At 42.6% G+C, this 25,956-nt stretch overlaps 1 protein-coding gene across 4 annotated transcripts in view; it reads right to left on the bottom strand.

The window, feature by feature from the left end:
- Positions 1–25,956, bottom strand: part of eps15 (epidermal growth factor receptor pathway substrate 15) — a 176,852-nt gene that overhangs the window by 134,076 nt on the left and 16,820 nt on the right. For all 4 annotated transcript variants that reach the window (XM_041208187.1, XM_041208185.1, XM_041208183.1 and 1 more), the window contains exons 2-3: positions 10,136–10,177; positions 3,334–3,423 (exon numbers count right to left, since the gene is read on the bottom strand). In XM_041208187.1, coding sequence (XP_041064121.1) covers positions 3,334–3,423; positions 10,136–10,177 — 132 coding nt within the window. The remainder of the gene's footprint in view (positions 1–3,333; positions 3,424–10,135; positions 10,178–25,956) is intronic.

The following is a 25,956-nucleotide window of genomic DNA, read 5'->3' on the forward strand; positions in this document are numbered from 1 at the left end:
CTGATGAGTTTTTTCAGTTTCCGTTCTTTCTTTCAAATTTCCAGCATCCGCAGTATTTTGCTTTTATATTATAATTGCATTTGGTGTTGTTCAGTCCTCTAGCACTAATCGTTTTTCTGTTAAACTTTTGTATTTTTCCTCCATTTCTTCCCTAGTTTATTTAAGTACACACAAATACAATTCATATTCTCTGAATTACTGCATGCAACATCATGGAGATTGACCAGGAATATTAAAAATCTTGCACCTGCAAACACTGGACTTTTTCCATTATAAATTCGTGGTCTGAAATTTCAAAATCAGGGTCAGGATTGGAGGTGACCGGGCCAACAATTTGGCACTCCTGCCATTATGTCAGTGCAGCGCCACCACAAGCCATTTCAGAGATGCCAGGTTGGGTCACAAACAACTACCCACCTGTAAGAAGTGGGTAGCCAATTTAGAGCAAATTAATTTAATTAAGGAGTTTATTATGGCCCCATTCCATATGGGAAGTCAACATTGGCCTGGAACACAGCCAAAGCCAACATAGTGGGCTCAGGTCAGGAAAGGTGGCTGTGCCTGAACCCACCAGGAACCACCACACCCCCGCACTGGAATGACTGCAAGGCCACAGTTGCAGCCACTGGCTGTCCCATGGAGGTAGTGGTTATTTAAAAAATAAAAATTACCTGGCCTACCCCCTCTCGCTTTCCATTTTCAGGTCGGCAGCACCATCTTGGCCTGTGGGGTTGCCAATCTGAGAATATGGTGGGCTCCCCATTAGCCATCCAATCTTTGGAGCCCACTGGCCATCTCTTATTGGATGGTGAGCCCATTCCCTGGCTTTTGATTAGCCATTCCTTTAAAAATAGTTGTGGAACACGCCATGAGTGGTCAGGACCTGTAACTGGTCCCCACTTCCGGAATGAAAATTCACCTCACGTCCACATTTATAAATGGGAATGGTAGCACAATGATCATGTTTTGGGACTGGTAATCCAGAGGCCTTGGCTAATGATCCAGAGAGATCAGTTCATATCACACCATAGCAGCTGGGGAATTTAAATTCAGTGAATTGCATAAATCTGGAATAAAAAGTTATCATCAGTGATGGTGACCATGTCACTGCCAGATTATTGTAAATCCAAATGGTTCATTAATGTCTTTTTTTGGGGGGGGGGGGGGGGGGGGGGGGGGGGGGGGGGGGGGGAGATATCTGCTATCTTTATATGTTCTCTCCTCTATGTGTTTCCAGAGCCATAGCAATGTGGTTGACTCTTAACAGCCCTCTGAAAGGCCTAGCAAGCCAATCAGTTGTCAAGAAACATGGGCAATTAGTGATGGGCAATAAAAGCCAGTGACACCCACATCTCAGAGTTAAATAAAAAAATGGAAACTGGCATAAACTCGTCATGGTATGTTAACACCTTTCCATTAATGAAGGTGCTGCATAATCAACACTAGTAAGAGTATATACTTACAGTGCAGCATAAGCAGTTTTTCTTATAAATGTGAGCATATCACTTATAATGGAATTGTGAATATTAAAGCAGAATGCATGGTTTTAACATGAAGATTGTAACCACCTGATGACTTTTCTCTGGATTATGTGCACAGTGACATGAAAGATCATTTAACATATGCAGTTAACTCACATCTTGCATCCAATTCATCCGCTTAAGAAGACAATTCATTATTTTAAGAGCAAACAAGAATGAACTAGCATTTTTAATGTAAATTCATATACACAAATAGGAAGATGCTACAGGTACAGGGGGATGCTAGCTCAAAACAAAACAAACAGGCATGCAAAATGGTCTCATGAAAACGGCAGCTCCTCAGTTTTTTTCATGAAATTGCTGCATTTGCTCATTAACTCCTAATTAAGCCCGCTGCAGAAGTTCAAGACTGCTACTTAGTAGTGCAAGTATATTTTTAATGAGGAGATTTATGTTTCTCCATGGCCAAATATGAAGTTATTCACTTTGGTAGGAAAAATGAAAAAAGCAGACTATTTTTGAATGGAGAGACTGGAAAATGTTTCCACTGAGAGAGACCTGGGCATTCTTGCACATGAATCAGAGAAAATTAACACGCAGTTACAGCAACCAATTGGGAGGCAAATGCTATGTTAGCTTTTGTTACAAAGAGATTGGAGTACAAGAATAAATAAGTTTTATTACAATCATACAGGGCAATGGTGAGACTACACCTGGAGTACTGCGTGCAGTTTTGGTTCCTCAAGCAAGGAAGGACATATTGCCCTTGAGGGAGTGCAATGAAGGTTCACTAAACTGGTTCCTGAGAGGTGAATGTTCCCTGGAGTTTAGAAGAATGAGAGGTCATCTAAGTGAAAACATAAATTCTTAAGGGGCTTGACAGGGAAGATGCTGAGAAAATAGTTCCACTGGCTTGGGAATCTAGAACATGAGGCATCGTCTCAAAGTAAGGCAAAGGCCATTTAGGGCTGAGATGAGAAGACATTTCTTCAAAGAGTTGTGAATATTTGAAATTCTACCCCAGAAAGCTGCGGATGCTCAGTCCTTGAGTATATTCAAGACAATTTATTCAAGATAGGGGTGGATAGATTTTTAGGTATTAAGGGAATTAAGAGATATGAAAACAATGCAGGGAGGTGGAGTGAAGGTGGATCAGCCACAATCTTACTGAATGGCAGAGTAGGCTCAAAGGGGCTAATTTCTGCTCCTATTTCTCATGTTTTTATGTTTCTGCAATACACTCAACCTCTCTGGCCCAGAAAGGGAACAATTTAAACTGTGGAACCTAATTCCTAAAGGTAGTAAACTGTTGTAAGCAAAGTTCAAAATGTAAAATTCTCATTCCCCTTTATCAGTTTGCACTTTCCTCAAATTATGCGCAAATAATTTGAGCTGAAGGGCGATGGAGAAAATCTAACTTATGGAGCATATTTCCAAGTGCCCTGCTCCAGCAAAATCTGAGGCAATAATTATTCGTTGAATGGGGTAAAGCTAAATAATATGACGTTCTGGTTCACAACATATTAAAAGCAACACCTCAAGTGGAAGATTGAACAAGAAAAGCAAGTTTTAAATTCTACAGATTACTCAAAAGGAGCTATAATAGGATGAATGTAGGTAAACCAGGTAGGAGAGAATAAAGTTAGTCCAGATAAAATAGGGAAATGACAAACAGGGAACAAGATGGAAATTTAGTAGGGAAAATGGCAAACAGAATTTTTTTAAAGGTTTAGTATTTACTAAAATGAATAATTTACTTGTTTCAGTATTATAGGACATACAGATTATGAAACTCCATTCATCAACGATTTAAGTTCAGCACAGGAACCAGAACGATAACAAAAAGCTGTACCTTTCCAAGCACGAGGTCAGATAGGCCAGACCTTTTTAAAAATGAGGCAGCTTCTGCTGCTCCAACTCTTCCACCATTCACTGTATCAATCTGTAGAAGTGAAAGACAAAACACTGGAAGTTTCAAGCATGGAATTGTTCTGCTCTATTCGACACGCATGTTTAAAACAAAATGTCCCTTGGTGGTAAAAACAGTGCCTGAACTTGGAAGCACCACCAAAACTGAAGCTGTGCACTCATCTCCAAGACAATAAGCTGCAAGAAAAACACTGAAAAAATAAAAATCTTTAAGCCCTAGTCATGCTCACCCACTTGCCAGTAGAGTTGCAGGGTAATGTTGGCCAAAGTCTTGGTGTCAGTCACCTATCAACTCTTTCAAGCATATAATGGTGTTGCAGGCTAAGAGGGGAGAAATAAATAAAAACTGGGGGGAAAGAGAAAGAAAAGGTAACAAAATACACATGGTCTTATATAGCTGCAAGTGTGAACAAAGGAGAATGTGCCATCATAGGAAGCCAACAAAAACATAGAGACATAGAAACTAGGAGCAGGAGTAGGCCATTCGGCCCTTCAAGCCTGCTCCGCCATTCATTATGATCATGGCTGATCATCCAACTCAATAGCCTGCTCCTGCTTTCTCTCCATACCCTTTGATCCCTTTCGCCCCAAGAGCTATATCTAACTCCTTCTTGAAAACATACAATGTTTTAGTCTCAGCTACTTTCTGTAGTAACGAATTCCACAGGCTCACCACTCTCTGGGTGAAGAAATTTCTCCTCATCTCAGTCCTAAATGGTCCATCCCATATCCTCAGACTGTGACCCCTGGTTCTGGACTCCCCCCACCATCGGAAACATCCTTCCTGCATCTACCCTGTCTAATCCTGTTAGAATTTTATAGGTTTCTATGAGATCCCCCCTCATTCTTCTGAACTCCAGCAAATATAATCGACTCAATCTCTCCCCATATGTCATCCCAGGAATCAGTCGGGTAAACCTTTGCTGCACTCCCTCTATAGCAAGTGCATCCTTCCTCAGATAAGGAGACCAAAACTGCACACAATATTCCAGGCATGGTCTCACCAATTACAGCAAGACATCCCTGTTCCAGTACTTGAATCCTCTGGCTATGAAGGCCAACATACCATTTGCCTTCTTTATCGCCTGCTGCACCTGCACATTTACCTTCAGCGATTGCTGTACAATGACACCCAGGTCTCATTGCACATTCCCCCCTCTCAATATATAGCCAGATAATAATCTGCCTTCCTGTTTTTGCTACCGAAATGGATAACCTCACATTTATCCACATTATACTGCATCTGCCATGCATATGCCCACTCACTCAGCTTGTCTAAATCACCATGAAGCATCTCTGCATCCTCCTCCCAGCTCACCCTCCCACCCAGCTTTGTGTCATCTGCAAGTCTAGAGATATTACATTTAATTCCTTCATCTAAATCATTAATATATATTGTGAATAGCTGGGGTCCCAGCACCGATCCCTGCGGTACCCCACTAGCCACTGCCTGCCATTCGGGAAAAAAACCATTTATTCCTACTCTTTGTTTTCTGTCTGCCAAGCAGTTTTCTATCTATCTCAATACACTACCTCCAATCTCATGCGCTTTAATTTTACACGCCAATCTTTTACGTGGCACTTTGTCAAAAGCCTTCTGAAAGTCCAAATAAACCACATCCACTGGCTCCCCCTCATCAACTCCACTAGTTATATCCTCGAAAAATTCCAGTAGATTTGTCAAGCATGATTTCTCTTTCGTAAATCTATGCTGACTCTGTCCAATTCTGCTACTGTTTTCCACATGCTCAGCTATTAAATCTTTTATGATGGACTCCAGAATTTTCCCCACTACCAATAGTATACCAATACAGAACACTTCTTTTGGCCAGCTGCTCCTGTAAAATAAATGCCAACTGAAGCATATCATACAAAATTAATTTAAATGAAAAACATAGAGATAATAAATATAAATGAAATTTTTGTTTCCGAACATTTGAGACTAGGTAAACTGCAAAATAGTTTGCAAATATTTTAAATTATTTTTATGTCAGATAAATGGTACAGTTCAATGCATTAGCATTCCAATATCCCAAGCAGCCATCCTTTATTGCAAACCTCGAGACTGCATATTCCCAGGAGATCCCACAGCCAAGTCAAATCCTCTGTACCCACTCAATGTCTACATGAATACACAGTCTCTAAGAGATGTCACTGACAATGATCAAGGTTGAGAACCTGAGCTGAATTTGTTTGCTCTCCCTGGGTCATGTCATGCCCAGGGCAAGGCGGGGGGGATGTTCAGTTCAGAGGTCAGCGATCAGCAGGGAGGGGAGGATGTCAGGTGTCAGATCAGGTCGAGTTGGGTTGGGTTGGGCCTGCAGTGGGGGGGGGGGGGGGAAGAGAGAGAGAGAGAGAGAGAGAGAGAGAGAGAGAGAGAGAGAGGAGGAGGAGGAGGGAGGAGAGTCCATTGAAGGTTGGGGGAATCCCTTGGGTGGGGTAGTTGGGGGGTGAGCAGTCCCTTGGCTGGGGTAGTCAGAAGGTGTGGGGAGATCCCTGGGGGGTGGGTACAGGGAAGTCCCCTGGGGGTTAGTCTGGGTCTGTACAATAGTTACCAAGAAGTTAGAAGTGGTTTTAATTCTTCTAGTGTTTTCTGGGTAACTATCGGTGCAACCCAGTTGGAACCATCGAAATTTGTGATTTAACTCGCATTTAGGATTGTTCCCAGCATAGGGGAATTTCCCAGGGGAGGCTTGCAATGCGGTGTAAACCTTACCTGTGAACTTCTGAAGGGGATTCCCCTGCGGATTAGGGGATACTGCACCCCCCTCCCTCACCCCTAATACGCAACTGGGGAGCTTGGAAGCTATGGCCTGTTGTGTTTTTGCAATAGAACAGGTGAATAGATTTCTGCGAGAGTGCTGATAGGATCATGGAGTATCTGGATGGTTTCTGGCTTTTCATTCATACTTTGAACTATTTTCCATTTGCACTAATTTTTGTATTTCTCTCCCCCACGACCCCTGACCCCCCACAGCTCTGACCCCTCAAGTGAAAACCTGAGCATAATCAAGCAAGAATGGCAGATGCTGTGTATCAACTTCAGATATCCCGCCTGGGGGGTCAAACATTTTTCCTCTAATCCTTCACAGCAAAATTAAAATTTGTAAGAATATAATAATTAAACCTTGTATGCATAAATTTAGTTGCTGATTTCAATTCTTCTCAGATTATTTAACATCAGGTTATATCAGGTTAACCTAAAAAACACAAACCCTAAATATCTGATCATTTACATACCAAAATAAACTGTTGTGTACCTTCTCTGTATCAGCGAATTGTATGGTGATCTAATATGCACTAATTAAAAACTATTGTTATTCTGTCTTCCTGACTCTCTGATTATAGAAAAAACTTAAGAGAGAACATATTTTTTAAAAATGTATTTGTTCACAGGATGTGGGCATCACTACCTAGGCCAGCATTTATCGCCCATCCCTAATTGCCCTTGAGAAGGTGATGGTGATCTGCCTTCTTGAACCACAGCAATCCATGTGGCGTAGGTCCATCCGCAGTGCTGTTAGAAAGGGAGTTCCAGGGTTTTGACTCAGTGGCAGTGGAGGAACAGTGACATATTTCCAAGCTAGGATGGCATGTGGCTTGGAGGGGACATTGTAGCTGGTGGTGTTCCCATGCATCTGCTGCCCTTGTCCTTCTAGGTGGTAGAGGTCCTGGGTTTGGAAGGTGCTGTTGAAGGAGCCTTGGTGAGTTTCTGCAGTGCAACTTGTATATGGTATACATAGCTGCCACTGTGCGTCAGTGGCGGAGGGAATGAATGTTTAAGGTGGTGGATGGGGTGCCAATCAAGCCGGCTGCTGGTGTCGAGCTTCTTGAGTGTTGTTGGAGCCACGCTCATCCAGGCAAGTGGAGAGCATTCCATCACTCTGGTTTGAGCCTTGTAGATGATGGACAGGCTTAGAGAAGTCAGGGAATGAGTTAGTCACCAGGGAAGTGGTATTAAGCAAATTATTGGGCTGTGGGCTGACAAATCCCCAGGTCTGGATGGACTTCACCCTAAGGCAGATCGTTAATCCATTACTTTTAATTTTCCAAAATTCCCTAGATTCAGGGTAAGTTCCATTAGATTGGAAAATAGCAAATGGAACACCTTTATTCAAAAAGGGAGGGAGACAGAAAACAGGAAAATATAGGCCAGTTAGCCTAACATCTGTCATAGGGAAAATGTTAGAAGCTATTATTAAAGATGTTATAGCAGGACATTTAGAAAAATTCAAGGTAATCGGGCAGAGTCAACATGATTTTGTAAAAGGGAAATCATGTTTAACCAATTTATTGGAGTTCTTTGAAGGAGTCACATGTGCTGTGGATATAGGGGAACCAGTGGATGTACTGTACTTAGATTTCCAGATGGCATTTGATAAAGTTCCACATCAAAGATCATTGCAGGAAATAAAAGCTCATGGTATAGAGGGTAACATATTGGCATGGATAGAAGATTGGCTAGTTAACAGGAAGCAGAGATTTGGCATAAATGGGTCTGTTTCTGGTTGGCAGGATGTGACGAGCGGTGTGCCACAGGGATCAGTGCTGGGGCCTCAACTCCATGCATACAAAACAAAGGGGATCTTCAAATTCAGAGTGCATCAAATAATCAAACACTTATTGCAAGCTTAGAGGTGTGGCTACACTGATTAAGAAGACAATGTCAAATTCGTCAGGTCACCAGAATAATGAGTATCAGGGATCTGAAATACATCATGATCAGCATATTAAAAACCTGGTTAAGTCTTTTGTTAAGGGCTTCATAACAAAGTTGTTTTTGAAGTTGCTTCTATGATTAATTTTTGTCTTTTGTCCTCAATTATTACAGGTATTTAATCAAGAATAATTAACCATATCTAAAATCAATATAACTTTCTTGTGGGAGCTCCATTGCAAAGAACACATAGGACAAAAAGGTTATGGCATTTTAGCTCAGAGTGATGGATCATTCATCAAAAATGAATAGCAGAGTTCCTCCAATTCAATAAAAGTAGCATCTGATACATGAATCAGCTGATCACAGTTGAGGCAGGAGTACCATAGTGGCATACAGCCCAGAAAGAGCCTTTGACCATTTGATTGTGTTTGAGCCAACTGTTTGCTAGAGCAGAACCAATCCCAATGCTTGGTTGCTCCCTATAACCCCATTGGTCTCTGCCTCAATCGCTGTCAAAGCAGTCCATTTTCCACCAGCCATCTGCATAAAGAAATCTCTCTTAACCTTGTTCACTCTTCTGGTGACAGTCTTGACTCTTCAACATCATCTCTTCAGCAAGACAAAATAGGCTTTCTGTTTCACTCAATCACATCTCAACATAATTTTTTAAAAACTTAATTCTCCTCTTAGCTTTCTCTGCTCCAGTGAAAATGGTCCCAGTATCTCATGTCTCACTTCATAACTTATTTCCAATCACTGGCATCACCTGATGATTCTATGCTGTGTAATAGAATTTAACCCTTGGCCCACAGAGGAGGTAGAAAATAATCAGGCAGATTTTCCACTCATGATTGCTCTCCACTAACCCCTGCTAAAAAGTGCATACATTTGGATATGTAGCAAAAAGGGTTGGGCTCTGCAGATGTTCTCCATGGTTGAATAGGATGCTACTATTCATAATTTAGACACATGTATGATGCAGTTATTTGGGCAAGTTACCAAAAGCTACACCAACTGTGAAAATGTATCACCACTTGAATAGTATCTTCAGATAAGGAGAGAAAAATAAACATAGAAAGAATAGAACTACGTAGATCTCTGAAACCATCTATGCAGACTGTAATAAAAATAAAAAACTGCGGATGCTGGAAATCCAAAACAAAAACAGAATTACCTGGAAAAACTCAGCAGGTCTGGCGACATCGGCAGAGAAGAAAACAGTTGACGTTTCGAGTCCTCATGACCCTTCAACAGAACTGAGTGAATATTAGGATAGGGGTGAAATATAAACTGGTTTAAGGTGGGGAGGCACTTTACAGCCTTCCGGACTGAATATTGAATTCAATAACTTTAGATCTTGAACTCCCTCCTCCATCCCCACCCCCTTTCCGTTTCTTCCCCCTTCCTTTTGTTTTTTCCAATAATTTATATAGATTTTTCTTTTCCCACTTATTTCCATTATTTTTAAATTTTGTATGCCGGGCTAGTCTTTCCACCCCACCCCCACTAAGAGCTGTACCTTGAGTGCCCTGCCATCCATTTTTAATTAGCACATTCGTTTAGATAATATCACCACCTTCAACATCTCTTTGTTCCTTCGTCTGTGACATCTTTTGATTATCTGCTCCTATCACTGCTTGCTTGTCCCTACAACCACACCACTCCTCCCCACCCCCCCACCCCCCATCCCCACCCCCCACTTTAACCGGCTTATATTTCACCCCTCTCCTAATATTCACTCAGCTGTGTTGAAGGGTCATGAGGATTCGAAACGTCAACTCTTTTCTTCTCCCCTGATGCTGCCAGACCTGCTGAGTTTTTCCAGGTAATTCTGTTTTTGTTATGCAGACTGTAACATTGTTTGCTCACAAAACAATAATTTTGAAACCTTTTACTAAAATCATGGTTTAGTTTACACCTTTGAGTAAACAGCCTTTTTTCATTTACAAAGCATTCAAATGTTTATTGTAACATTTTTTTAGAATAGTCAATGCAGTTAAATGTGTCCAAAGACTTACAAAAGTTATTGTCATGTGCTCTGAATACTAAGTAAAGCTTAATTTACCTGACGATAATACTTCTCATATAAAGGATTTCCACTCGAAAGCTGTAAAGGAATAAAAAACAATAAGCATTCTGATCTTAATTACTAAAGTTAAAAACAATGTATGATAATCAACACCAACATTTTCAAAAATACTGGAGGCTAGTTCTGAAAAAAATTGATATAACCAGTTGTTTACTGCTAAAAGTTACCATTCTTGATTACTGAAATATTTGATTTTCCATTGTTGATACATGTTTACTCAATAGGCAAAACCATTGAACTTACTTACCATGACTTACAACACATTTCTAGCAAAAATTTAATACCAAAAGACAAAGAATTCAATAGGTTATCTTTTCTTTTAAATCTCAAGTCCAATTTTCCCTATCTCATCCCTTCCATCCTCAAAGTAGCAACTCTTGCTGAATTCAAGCCATATGCACATATTATTTGTACAAGTGGCCATTTTTCACAAATGTCAGCAGGCTTCTCAACCAACAGAGAGCCATCAAAGTTCGACCCAAATCTCTTATGAATGAGCAACTGTGGGTGCATTTTTTTTCTTTATCCTTTTATGGGAATATGGGTGTCGCTGACAAGGCCAACACCTGTTGCCCATCCCTAACTGCCCTTGAACTAAGTGGTTTGCTAGGTCATTTCAGAGGGCAGTAAGATTTAACCACACTGCTGTGGTCTGAAGTCACATGTAGGCCAGACCAGGTAAGAGTGGTAGATTTCCCTTCCTAAAGACATTAGTGAACTAGATAGGTTTTGACAATAATCAATGGTAGTTATCTTGGTCAGCATTACTGAGACTAGCTTTATGTTCCAGGTTTTATTAACTGAATTCAAATTCCACCAGTTGTTGTGGTGGGATTCAAAGCCATATCCCCAGAGCATTAGCTTGGGCCTCTGGATTACTAGTCCAGTGACATTACCACTGCCCTACCCCTCATATTTTCTTCTTTCTCCATCTGTGCCTGATCCTTGTTCTTCCCCCACCCATCTTTTCTCACTTATGTTCGGTGGCTAATGCACAAGAAAGTCTCCACTCCACAACTTTGTACACAAAGTGCTCACAGCCCTGATTGCAAACTCCTGTTCTCACAAAAGTTCACAACTCCAATGTACCAAGACACCAATCTATGCCATTTGTGTTGGGGCCCTCTTAAGTGAGATGAGACCTATTTAGGGCATTAGCCACAACGCTTCTGAGGTGCTTGATAGGGGTGCAAAGGGAGCCTGCTTGCACTGATTTGTGTTAGCAAATGAAGACATGTTAACCAGATTCCCAAAACATTGTTAGTACCAGATGCTGATGGAAACAAGTATGGGTGTGTGTAGAAGGGAATTTTGGCCTGAGTTAGAGGCTGCAATTTATCCAACATAGTGATATGACAGGACAGCTTTCAGTGAAGAGATATGGACAAAGTCGTCAAAATAAATAGTAAGATTTGGAGTATAAGTCAATGGGAATCCACTACCATTAAGGGGACTATAATGGATAAAGTCAAAACTAATATTTTGTAAGGATTTTTTGGGGGATTGTTGCTGATAGAAGAATTAGGCTGACTTGCAATGTGGGAGTAAAAGGACAATAAAATAAAATCTTGCCCAGGCAGGGTAACCTTCACATGCAATCTAATGCTCCTATTGTTTCAAAGATTTCAATTGGCATCACTCAGTGTAACTGAGAACCTGAATTCTCAGCTCACATACCTACACAAAGAGTTCCCAGCTAGAGATTGGAAGAGAGATAATATTCTGCCTTACAGGCTAGGATTCACTATTTATGCACACATGCTGAAACAGTATGCATCCACAGAACAGGCCAGCCCTGGTGGCTTAAGGAAAGGCTTCTCAGAGCCCAAAATCAGCTGTTTTCCAACTTCCAGTACAAATAGTTCCTGGAAAAGCCAAATGTTAATATGAAAAGCAAACAATAATGAAAATGAAAAAGGTAGGGCTTCCAGGAAAATGAGCAACCATCAATGATGGATCAGTGGAAAATGTCCAAGTCAGGATGACATTACTTGGAGGAGAACATGGAGATGGACTTAGACAACATTGCTGCTCTTGCCCTTCTTGGTAGGAAGGTGTTGTTGAAGTAACCTTTATGATTTAGTGCAGTACATCCAGTAAATTGTGCATTGTGCACCCCCAGCATGCCAACGATGCGGGTACTTTGTTATGAGATCCAGTGCAAAGGCACTGATCAAGTGAATTGTTCTAACCTAGACGGGTGCTGGGCTTTAAGCAACAATGCTTTAGGTGTTCAAAATCTCGGCCCACTCTTGTATTTATTTGCTGAAATGGCTAGTCCCATTAAGTTTCTTGTCCACTGATATTCCCAAATCAATGATGGTAGAGAATTCAACACTCATCATGTCATTAAGGGCAAAGGAAGATGGCTGGATTTTCTCTTACATAAAATGGTAATTATGTGGAACATAAGTGGCTCAAATATTACCTACAATTTGTCAGCCCAGGTAAAGCTGGTAGATTTAAATGGTATAAGTTTGGAGGTTATTCGTGGCCTGTGCTTGCTTCATTATCAGAGCAGTTGTGAAAATAGCTGAACATTACGGAATCATCAACTAACAGCTCCATTCCTGATCTTAAGGTGGAGGAACTACTATTGATGAAGTATGTGAAGATAGCTAGGATGAGGACACTTACCTGAAGAACTCCCAAGAAAATGTCCCAGGCAAATTAAAATAGGCCTCATTCTAAATTACCCACACTCAAAGGCACCACTGTATTAATCATAGCATAAAATACATCTCGATAGAACATGAATGATAGCCCAATTACATGCATTCCCTTTATTATATGGAGCCCTGAACACGCAGTCACATCCACAAGGACAGAAGAGAATCAAGATTTAATAACACAAATCATTACAAAATCAACTTGCATTTATGTAGCACCTTTAAAATAGTAAAATGCACTAAGGTACTTCACAGAAGCATTATCAGACAAAAATTGACCCTTGACAGCAGAAGGAGATATTAGGACAAGTGTGGCCACTGCCGGAGGCCAAGAGTACTGGACGCCAGACCAGCAGCGCTGTGGCTGTGGAGAGAGACGTTAAACACATGATGGTGATCTCATCACAGGCCTCCCATCCATAAGCCCAGGACTAAAAAATTCACAAGAAATACCCATGTTTATGAATATAATTTCTTAATTTCAAGTGAAAACAATTGATGAGACCAGCAAACATCAGATTACTTTAGATAAAAGCAAAAAACTGCGAATGCTGGAAATCCAAAACAAAAACAAAAATATCTGGAAAAACTCAGCAGGTCTGGCAGCAGACAACAGAACTGTTGAAGAGTCATTGGAACTCGAAATGTTAACTGTGTTCCTCTCCGCAGATGCTGCCAGACCTGCTGAGTTTTTCCAGGTATTTTTGTTCTTGTATCAGATTCTGTCAAAGAGTCATGAGGACTCGAAACGTCAACTCTTTTCTTCTCTGCCGATGCTGCCAGACCTGCTGAGTTTTTCCAAGTAATTCTGTATTTACTTTAGTTGCATGCCTGTTTAAATGATTCTTCCATCCTAACCTTAGAGTACACCAGGGATGAAACAATCCAGCATTGGAAAAGGGGCAGACCAGCTAATAACTGGACTGCCCTGTATAAAATTAGACAACCGGTCAACCGAATGAGGGCAGGGGACCAAATTTGGTCGAAAAGTTATGTTTTAAGGAGCACTTTAGAGGAGAGAGGGGTACAGAAGTGGAGAGTCTTAGGGAGGGAATTCCAGAGCTTAGGAACTAGGCAGCTGAAGCATAGCAAAGAAAATTATAACAATGGTTGACAAGTTGAACAAAAGAAATTGGGATAAAAACAAAAAACTGCGGACGCTGGAAATCCAAAACAAAAACAAAATTACCTGGAAAAACTCAGCAGGTCTGGCAGCATCGGCGGAGAAGAAAAGAGTTGATGTTTCGAGTCCTCATGACCCTTCGACAGAACTAGGTGAATCCCAGGAAGGGTTGAAATATAAGCTGGTTTAAGGTGGTGTGGGGATGTGGGGGTGGGGGGGGGGGGGGGGGGGGGGTGGTGGTGGTGGTGGTGGTGGGGGGAGAGAAGTGGAGGGGGCTGGTGTGGTTGTAGGCAAAAGCAGTGATAGAAGCAGATCATCAAAAGATGTCACAGACAAAAGAACAAAAGAACACATAGGTGTCGAAGTTGGTGATATTATCTAAACGAATGTGCAAATTAAGAATGGATGGTAGGGCACTCAAGGTATAGCTCTAATGGGAGTAGGGGGAAGTATAAAAGATTTAAAAATATTTTAAAATAATGGAAATAGGAGGGAAAAAGAAAAATCTATATAATTTATTGGAAAAAAACAAAAGGAAGGGGGAAGAAACAGAGGAGGGAGGGGGTGGGGATGGAGGAGGGAGGTCAAGACCTAAAGTTGTTGAATTCAATGTTCAATCCGGAAGGCTGTAAAGTGCCTAGTCGGAAGATGAGGTGTTGTTCCTCCAGTTTGCGTTGGGCTTCACTGGAACAATGCAGCAAGCCAAGGACAGACATGTGGGCAAGAGAGCAGGGTGGATTGTTGAAATGGCAACATCACTCCTTTCAAGTGAAGCAACATTTCACCTGCATTTCCCCCAACTTAGTCTACTGCATTCGTTGCTCCCAATGCGGTCTCCTCTACATTGGAGAGACCAAACGTAAACTGGGCGACCGCTTTGCACAACACCTGCGGTCTGTCGCAAGAATGACCCAAACCTCCCTGTCACTTGCCATTTCAACACTCCACCCTGCTCTCTTGCCCACATGTCTGTCCTTGGCTTGCTGCATTGTTCCAGTGAAGCCCAACGCAAAATGGAGGAACAACACCTCATCTTCCGACTAGGCACTTTACAGCCTTCCGGACTGAATACTGAATTCAACAACTTTAGGTCTTGACCTCCCTCCTCCATCCCCACCCCCTCCCCCCTCTGTTTCTTCCCCCTTCCTTTTGTTTTTTTCCAATAAATTATATAGATTTTTCTTTTTCCCTCCTATTTCCATTATTTTAAAATATTTTTAAATCTTTTATACTCCCCCCACCCCCACTAGAGCTATACCTTGAGTGCCCTACCATCCATTCTTATTTGCACATTCGTTTAGATAATATCACCAACTTCGACACCTATGTGTTCTTTTGTTCTTTTGTCTGTGACATCTTTTGATGATCTGCTTCTATCACTGCTTTTGCCTACAACCACACCAGCCCCCTCCACTTCTCTCCCCCCACCCCCAACAACCATCCCCCCCCACCCACCCCCAACCCCAGCTTAAACCAGCTTATATTTCAACCCTTCCTGGGATTCACCTAGTTCTGTCGAAGGGTCATGAGGACTCGAAACGTCAACTCTTTTCTTCTCCACCGATGCTGCCAGACCTGCTGAGTTTTTCCAGGTAATTTTGTTTTTGTAAAAGAAATTGGGGCTTGCTTCAATGACAAAAGCAAAGCACAGTGTGAACATTAAATTTTCACGAAGTGCAGAATACTTGCTAAACTTTGGTTAATTTAATTTTTTTCACAAATGTTATTTCCTGCATGCTCCCTCACAAAGTTATAAAATAGCATTGCATTTAAACAATGCAATCTTTTGTAGGCTGCCCCAAAGTAATGAAGAGCAACACCAACCATGCAGATAAAATTATGTTACTGGAACAATGTTTTAAACTTTAGACTCATTCCTGGTTAGGCTAAGCCAACATTTCTTTTCTTCTCCTCCAGTAGGAGGGTGAGGAAAAGAAAAAGGAAGTCACAAATAATATTTTAACAAAAAAGAATCAGCCTTGTAGCACTCTTGCCTGACTCAGAAGGTCATAGCTCAAGCCCCCACTCCAAAGTTTCTTTTCATAGATTCATGGGAGGTGGGCGTCGCTGGCTAGGCCAGCATTTATTGTCTATCCCGAATTGCCCTTGAGAAAGTGGTGGTGAGCTGCCTTCTTGAACCGCTGCAGTCCATGTGGTGTAGGCACACCCACAGTGCTGTTAGGGGGAGAGTTCCAGGATTTTGACCCAGCCACAGTGAAGGAACGGCGATATATTTCCAAGTCAGGGTGGTGAGTGTCTTGGAGGAGAACTTGCAGGTGGTGGTGTTCTCATGTGTCTGCTGCCCTTGTCCTTCTAGATGGTAGCTGTCGTGGGTTTGGAAGGTGCTTCCCAAGGAGCCTTGGTGAATTCCTGCAGTGCATCTTGTAGATGGTACAAACTGCTGCTGGTGTGTGTCGGTAGTGGAGGGGGTGAATGTTTGTGGATGGGTTGCCAACCAAGCAGGCTGCTTTGTCCTGGATGCTGTCAAACTTCTCGAGTGTTGTTGGAGCTGCATTCATCCAGGCAAGTGGAGAGCATTCCATCACACTCCTGACTTGTGCCTTGTAGATGGTGGACAGGCTTTGGGGAGTCAGGAGCTGAGTTACCCTCTGCAAGATTCCTAGCCTCTGACCTGTTCTTTTAGCCACAATATTTATATGGCTAGTCCAGTTAAGTTTTTGTCAATGGAAACCCTGTAGGGTGTTGATAGTGGGAGATTCAGCGATGGTAATGCCACTGAATGTCAAGGGGCAATGGTTAGTTTCTCTCGTTGAAGATGGTTTTAGCTCGTCTGGCACGAATGTTACTTGCCACTTGTCTGCCCAAACCCAGATATTGTCCAGGTCTTGCTGCATTTGGACATGGACTGCCTCAGTATCTGAGGAGTTGCGAATGGTGAACATCATGCAATCGTCAGCGAACGTCCCCACTTTTGACCTTATGACGGAAGGAAGTAATCGATGAAGCAGCTGGAGATGATTGAGCCTAGGACATTACTCTGAGGATATCCTGCAGTGATATCCATGAATTGAAGTGATTGGCCTCCAACAACTACAACCATCTTCCTTTGTGCTAGGTATGACTCCAGCCAGCAGGAGAGTTTTTTTCCCTGATTCCCATTGACTCCAGTTTTGCTAAGGCTCCATGATATCACATTTGATCAAATGCTGTCTTGATGTCAAGGTCAGTCTCTTTCACCTCACCCCTGGAATTCAGCTCTTTCGTCCATGTTTGAACTAAGGCTGTAATGAGGTCAGGAACCGAGTACTCTGCTGGAACCCAAACTGAGCGTCAGTGACAGGCTATTGCTAAGTAAGTGCCGCTTGATAGCACTGTTGATGGCCCTTTCCATCATTTTACTGATGATCGAGAGTAGGCTGTCGGGGCAGTAATTGGCCAGGTTGGATTTGTCCTGCTTTTTGTGTACAGGGCATACCAGGGCAATCTTCCATATCTCTGGGTAGATGCTAGTGTTGTAGCTGTACTTAAACAGCTTGGCTAGGGATGCAGCACGTTTTGGAGCACATGTCTTCAGTACTATCGTCAAAGCTTAGATTTCATCTGTTGGTTGTGGAATCACTTAGCTCTGTCTATCCCTTGCTGCTTATGCTGTTTGGCACACAAGTGGTACTGTGTTATAGCTTCATCAATATCCAGCGTCTTCAGCCATTTCTTAATATCATGTGGAGTGAATCAAATTGGCTGAAGACTGGCATCTGTGATGCTGGAGACTTCCAGAGGAGGCCAAGATGGATCATCTACTCAGCACTTCTGGCTGAAGATTGGTGCAAAGACTTCAGCCTTATCTTTTGCACTGGATGTGCTGGGCTCCCCCATCATTGAGGATGGGGATATTTGTGCAGCTTCCTCCTCCAGTGAGTTGCTTAATTGTCCACCACCATTGCTGACTGGATGTGGCAGGACTACAAAGCTTAGATCTGATCCATTGGTTGTGGAATGCTTAGCTCTGTCTATCACTTGCCGCTTATACTGTTTGGCATACAAGTAGTTCTGTGTTGTATCTTCACCAGGCTGGTCCCTCATTTTTAGGTATGCCTGGTGCTGCTCCTGGCATGCCTTTCTGCACTCTTCATTGAACCAGGGTTGATTCTCTGACTTGGTGGTCATGGTAGAGTGGGGGATATGCTGGGCCATGAGGTTGCAGATTGTGGTTGAGTACAGTTCTGCTGCTGCTGATGGCTCACAGTGCCTCATGGTTGCCCAGTTTTGAGTTGGTAGATCTGTTTGAGATCTATCTCATTTAGCATAGTGCTAGAGCCGCACAGCACGATGGCGGGTATCCTCAATGTGAAGACAGGACTTCGTCTCCACAAGGACTGTGCGGTGGTCACTCCTACCGAAACTGTCATGGACAGATGCATCTGCAGCAGGCAGGCTGGTGAGGATGAGGTCAAGTATGTTTTTCCCTCTTGTTGCTTCCCTGGCCACCTGTTGCATGCCCAGATTAGCAGCCTTGTCCTTTAGGATTCGGCCAGCTCAGTCTGTAGTGGTGTCAAGCCACTCTTGGTGATGGACATTGAAGTCCCCCCACCCAGAGTACATTCTATGCCCTTGTCACCCTCATGGTGGTCAACATGGAGGAGCACTGATTCACCAGCTGGGTGGGGGGTGTGTGTGTGTGTGTGTGTGTGTGTGTGTGTGTGTGTGTGTGTGTGTGTGTGTGTGTGTGTGTGTGTGTGTGTGTGTGTGTGTGTGTGTGTGTGTGTGTGTGTAGTGCAAGGAGGTTTCCTTGCCCATGTTTGACCTGATGCCATCATGAGACTTCATGGGGTATGGAGTTCATGTTGAAGACTCCCAGGGCAACTCCCTCCCAACTGTATACCACAATGCTGCCACCTCTGCTAGGTCTGTCCTGCTAGTGGGACAGGACATACCCAGGGGTTGTGATAGTGGTGTCCAGGACATTATCTGTAAGGTAAGGTTCCGTTAGTATCACTATGTCAGGCTGTTTCTTAACTCGTCTGTGAGACAGCTCTCCAAATTTTAGTTACTAAGGACGACTTTGCAGGGTCAACTTTGCAGGGCTGAGTTTGCCATTGTCGTTTCCCATGCCTAGATCGATGCTGGGCGGTCCACCTGGTTTCATTCCTTATCCAATTTTCTGTAGCAGTTTGTTACAACCAAGTGGCTTGCTAGGCCATTTCAGAGAGTATTTAAGATTCAACCATTCAGTCACATGTAAGCCAGACTAGGTAAGGATGGCAGATTTCCTTCCCTAAAGGGCATTAGTGAACCAGATGGGTTTTTACGCCAATGACCAATGGTTTCATGGTCGTCATTAGGGTTTTAATTCCAGATTTTTATTGAATTCAAATTCCACCATCTGCCACGGTGGGATTCGAGCATCATCCTCAGGATTACTAATCCAGTGAAAATATCACTATGCCACCTCCCCATCAATGAACCTACTCAAAGGTGAGCAGAGGAATTCTCCCTGTATCTTGGCCAATATTTATCCCTCAATTAAGAACATTGATAAAACAGATAAACACATCATACATCTCAGTATTTCTAGGACGTGACAATGCACAGATTAGCTGGCACTTTCCCTGCATTATAACAGCGGCTGTATCTTAAATGCACTTCTTTATTTGTACAGTGTTTTGGGATGTCCTAACAATGTCAAAAATAAAATATAAATGCAAGTTCTTCCTCCTTTCTCCCTTAAAAGTATGAGTCATTGAGAGAAAAATACTTCACTAAATACGGATTTAATAAAAGTTATTTCAAGTATTTAAATCAGCTAATATTTGAGAGAATATTTGCCCTCACTGACAATATAAGGGAGCTGAATAATGCCTTTTACCTCTGGAAGCAGGGCTCAAATCCAGCCAGAATAATCAGGTGAATATCTCCTATTTGCTGGCTCTAAGGGCTCCCACTATAGGCAAGTTGGGCAGTCTTAATCTAGTTTCAGTGGATGCAGACAGCTGCTGTAAGGAAAAGTCAATATGACATACATATATTTTTAAAAACTTGATCATGTTGAATTGCAATAAAAAGCCAACTTCACCAAAGAGTGGGATACTTCAAAAAATAAGTGGAGGCTTATTGTTAGATGTGCATTAATTGTGTTTAATTGCATGCAGGTAGTGGGCATTAACTGGCCACTCACTTGAGCCCTGTATAAATAGACATAAACTAAAATGCTGGTGGCTGGGTTAAGGAGATGTATGCTTGCAATGTAACTCTGTATATAAATATTGAAGTGTGTAAAGATTGACTCCAGTCCTATCCTTCACCAACTGGCTTTCTGGAGTAGAACACTTAATTAACCATCTTGATTTCTTATTATTTTAGTACTAGTGTCTAAGGACATAATTAACCAACAATGTATTCAAATGCTCGTGTTAACAATTACAGTAACACAGAGAATACAAAGGAACACAAAACAAAAACAGAATTACCTGGAAAAACTCAGCAGGTCTGGCAGCATCGGTGGAAAGAAGAGTTGACGTTTCGCGTCCTCATGACCCTTCAACAGAACTGGACATGAGGACTCGAAACGTCAACTCTTTTCTTCTCCGCCAATGCTGCCAGACCTGCTGAGTTTTTCCAGGTAATTCTGTTTTTGTTTTGGATTTTAAGCATCCACAGTTTTTTGTTTTTATACAAAGGAACACATCCATTTACAACTTCTTAAAATTAGCTTTATGCTTGTGAATTGTTCTGAACAACTTGCATTATACTTAGTTGCTGTTAGGATTATTGCAGAGAATTATCCAACCTTTTTTCACTAAATCATTTGCCAGTATAATGGCTTTCAGATATAGACTGCATCAAGCTGCCCTTCCGATCTCTACAAACTCGTCATGGGAACCAACAAATAGGAGAAATAGGTCTAGGGATGTCAAATAAAAACAAAGTACTTATCATGATTACAATATTTTAGTGAGTCGCTCACAAGCTACAACACCATTATCATGAGAAAAGGGTTAGTCAGAGATCTTCCATGGCTCCTGAGATGGTGCAAATGTGTCTCAGGGCGATTTGTCACCTCCTCTGCTCTATACCTCCACATGGCAGTCAAAAACAATATACCCGGTGCCCAACTCATCTTACTCCCTGGTTATTTGTTTAGACCAAATTCGATGATGTCCAACTTTGGTGTACTGCTTAGCCCAAGGCCAAATCTTACACATTATCAAGAAGTCTACTTCACCTCCACAACATCAATCATCAGATTTCGCTTTCTGCACTGTGCTCAGATGACACTTAATACCCAGGTGGTAAAAAAAACCTCCGATGTTACCTTTCACAAATGCTAGTGGAGTGAAAAGAGATGGAAAAAATGCTTTTCAAATAATGAAATAAGCATATTCTCATAGAATCAAAGATTTGCATAAAACAAGGACAGACAAACAAAATAAGATGGTTTATAAAGAAGTGATGTATCACACAACCCAAAAACATAAATCTGCTGTCTCTCACAATAAACTTCTTCATATATTATCCAACCTATCCCCTACTTATTTTAATCAGCAATCAACTTCAGATTCTATCTTTTTTCAAAAGCAAAATACTGCAAATGCTGGAGTTATGATGAAAGGTCATCAATCTGAAACATTAACTCTTGTTTCTCTCTCCAAAGATGCTGCAGACCTGTTTTCTATTTTTTTCAACCTTGTTATTGACCTGCACAATGAATTTGTCTGTCTAATCACAAACAGGACCTTAAGAGTATCGCAGACTTATCTGACTCAGTTATCAGATTACTAAGACTGCCAAGGAAGATTGATTAATTACCAATCTTCCATTGCCAGGCATGTTATCTTGGACCCAACTCAACTGTAAAGAAATCCAAATCCTCCCTTCCCACTTTCTCTCCACCACCATTCCACATACACAAATATGGGCACTAGTTGATGACTAAAACAACTGACCAGGCTGCTTAGAAGACAGTGAAAGAGAATAACTATAGGAGCTGGAATCAAACATTTGGCCGTTAAAGGCACAGAACTGGAAATTTAATCATAATAAACTAATACCAAAATTCAGATTGCATAAGCAGCAATCTAGCAGGGAATATTTTCATGAGTTGGTTGTTCAGGGACAGGGATAGAAGAAAAAGGCACACAACTGGCTTTTGGAGCAAAATTACAATACTCAATTATTTCACTAATTATATACTAATTTACAAGTTTGAAAATATAATGCTGCGCATGTCAATTTTAAAGAAGTGTTATTATAGAATTCCTTTTAATACCTCTTGTATTTAGCTTTAATTTACCTTGCACCATACTGACCTCTCTGAAAACCTATCACTGCATCCTACCTGGTATGTTTTATTTGCTTAGTTTGAATTCTTTTTATATCCACTGGAATTATCAAGCACAGATTTAAAAGACACAAGATATTCATTACGATTACAATATTTGAGTGAGTCACTCACAAGAACACGAAGAAATAGGAGTAGACCACATGGCCCGGCAAACTTGTACCTCCATTCAATACGATCACTGTTGATCCTAGGCTTCAACTCCACTTTCCTGCCCACTACCCATATCATTTCATTCCCTGAAACCAAAAATCTGTCTATCCTAGTGTTCAACGACAGGGCACCCACAACCCTCTGGGGTCGAAAATTTCAAAGATTCACAACCCTTTCAATGACGTAATTTCTCCTCATCTCAAGTCCAAAATGATCAGCCCCTTATCCTGAGACTGTGTCCTCATGTTTTGCATTCCCTGACCAGTAGAGACAATCTCTCAGCATCCACCCTATTGAATCCCTTCGGAATCTTGTATATTTCAATGCGGTCACCTCTCATTCTTCTAAACTCCAGAGAATAAAGTCTATTATAAAGGATGTGATAACAGGACACTTAGAAAATATCAACGGGATTAGACAAAGACAACATGGATTTATGAAAAGGAAATCATGCTTGACAAACCAACTGGAGTTTTTTGAGGACATAGCTAGCAGAATAGATAAGGGAGAACCAGTGGATGTGGTGTATTTGGATTTTCAGAAAGCTCTTGATAAAGTCCCACATAAGAGGTTAGTGTGTAAAACTAAAGCACATGGGATTGGGGATAATATATTGGCATGGATTGAGAATTGGTTAGCAGACAGGAAACAGAGAGTAAGAACAAACGTGCCTTTTTCGGAGTGGCAGGCGGTGACTAGTGGGGTATCACAGGATTCAGTGCTTGGGCCCCAGCTATTCACAATATATAGCAATGATTCGGATGAGGAAACCAAATGTAATATTTCCAAGTTTGCTGATGACACAAAACTTGGTGGGAATGTCAGTAATGAGGAGGGTTTTAAAAGGCTCTAAGGCGGTTTAGACAGGTTGAGTGAGTAGGCAATACATGGCAGATGCAGTAGAACATGGACAAGTGTGGAGTTATCCACTTCAGTAGGAAAAACAGAATGGCAGAGTATTATTTAAATGATAAAAACAAAAAAACTGCGGATGCTGGAAATCCAAAACAAAAACAGAATTACCTGGAAAAACTCAGCAGGTTTGGCAGCATCGGCGGAGAAGAAAAGAGTTGACGTTTCGAGTCCTCATGACCCTTCGACAGAACTTGAGTTCGAGTCCAGGAAAGAGCTGAAATATAAGCTGGTTCAACTCGCAGACACTTCCTCCTACCTCTCCCTGGACCATGACCCCACCACTGAACATCAAGCCATTGTTTCCAGGACTGTCACTGACCTCATCTCCTCTGGGGATCTCCCTCCCACAGCTTCCAACCTGATAGTTGCCCAACCTCGGACGGCCCGCTTCTATCTCCTACCCAAAATCCACAAACAGAACTGCCCCGGTAGACCGATCGTCTCAGCTTGCTCCTGCCCCACAGAACTCATTTCTCGTTATCTTGACTCCCTTCTCTCTCCCCTTGTCCAGTCCCTTCCCACCTACATCCGTGATTCCTCTGACACCTTACGTCACATCAACAATTTCCAGTTCCCTGGCCCCTACCGCTTCCTCTTCACCATGGACGTCCAATCCCTCTACACCTCCATCCCCCACCAGGATGGTCTGAGGGCCCTTAGCTTCTTCCTCGAACAGAGGCCCGAACAATCCCCATCCACCACTACTCTCCTCCGTCTGGCTGAACTTGTTCTCACGCTGAACAATTTCTCCTTCAACTCCTCTCACTTCCTCCAAATAAAAGGTGTGGCTATGGGTACCCGCATGGGCCCCAGCTATGCCTGTCTCTTTATGGGGTATGTGGAACATTCCTTGTTGCAGTCCTACTCCGGCCCCCTTCCACAACTCTTTCTCCGGTACATCGATGATTATTTCGGTGCTGCTTCATGCTCTCGTCAGGACTTGGAAAAATTTATTAATTTTCCTTCCAATCTCCACCCCTCCATCATTTTCACGTGGTCCATCTCTGACACTTCCCTTCCCTTCCTTGACCTCTCTGTCTCAATCTCTGGTGATAGACTGTCCACCAATATCCATTACAAACCCACCGACACCCACAGCTATCTCGACTACAGCTCCTCACACCCCACTTCCTGTAAGGACTCCATCCCATTCTCTCAGTTCCTTCGCCTCCGTCGCATCTGTTCCGATGATGCTACATTCAAAAACAGTTCCTCTGACATGTCCTCCTTCTTCCTTAACCGAGGTTTTCCACCCACGGTCGTTGACAGGGCCCTCAACCGTGTCCGGCCCATCTCCCGCACATCCGCCCTCACTCCTTCTCCTCCCTCCCAGAAACATGATAGGGTCCCCCTTGTCCTCACTTATCACCCCACCAGCCTCCGCATTCAAAGGATCATCCTCCGCCATTTCCGCCAACTCCAGCATGATGCCACTACCAAACACATCTTCCCTTCACCCCCCTTATCGGCATTCCGTAGGGATCGCTCCCTCCGGGACACCCTGGTCCACTCCTCCATCACCCCCTACTCCTCAACCCCCTCCTATGGCACAACCCCTTGCCCACGCAAAAGATGCAACACCTGCCCCTTCACTTCCTCTCTCCTCACCGTCCAAGGACCCAAACACTCCTTTCAAGTGAAGCAGCATTTCACTTGCATTTCCCCCAACTTAGTCTACTGCATTCGTTGCTCCCAATGTGGTCTCCTCTACATTGGAGAGACCAAACGTAAACTGGGCGACCGCTTTGCAGAACACCTGCGGTCTGTCCGCAAGAATGACCCAAACCTCCCTGTCGCTTGCCATTTTAACACTCCACCCTGCTCTCTTGCCCACATGTCTGTCCTTGGCTTGCTGCATTGTTCCAGTGAAGCCCAACGCAAACTGGAGGAACAACACCTCATCTTCCGACTAGGGACTTTACAGCGTTCCGGACTGAATATTGAATTCAACAACTTTAGGTCGTGAGTCCCCTCCCCCATCCCCACCCCCTTTCTGTTTCCCCCTTCTTTTTTTTTTTCCCAATAAATTATAAAGATTTTCCTTTTCCCACCTATTTCCATTATATAAAAAAAAAACCCACTAGAGCTATACATTGAGTGCCCTACCATCCATTCTTAATTAGCACATTCGTTTAGATAATATCACCAACTTTAACTTTAACACCTATGTGTTCTATTGTACTATTGTCATTGACATCTTTTGATGATCTGCTTCTATCACTGCTTGTTTGTCGCTACAACCACACCAACCCCCTCCACCTCTCTGTCTCTCTATCTCTCCGCCCCCCACACACACACCTTAAACCAGCTTATATTTCAGCTCTTTCCTGGACTCGAACTCAAGTTCTGTCGAAGGGTCATGAGGACTCGAAACGTCAACTCTTTTCTTCTCCGCCGATGCTGCCAAACCTGCTGAGTTTTTCCAGGTAATTCCATTATTTAAATGATGATAGATTGGGAAATGTACAATGGGACCTAGGTGTCCTTGTACACCAGTCACTGTAAGCAAGCATGCAGGTGTAGCAAGCAGTTAGGAAGGCAAATGTTATGTTGGCCTTCATTGCAAGAGGACTTGAGTACAGAAGCAAGGATATCTTACTGCAGCTGTACAGGGCCTTGGTGAGCCACATCTGGAGTA

Source organism: Carcharodon carcharias, chromosome 16, assembly GCF_017639515.1.
Source record: "Carcharodon carcharias isolate sCarCar2 chromosome 16, sCarCar2.pri, whole genome shotgun sequence".
In the NCBI taxonomy this organism is placed as follows: Eukaryota; Metazoa; Chordata; class Chondrichthyes; order Lamniformes; family Lamnidae; genus Carcharodon; species Carcharodon carcharias.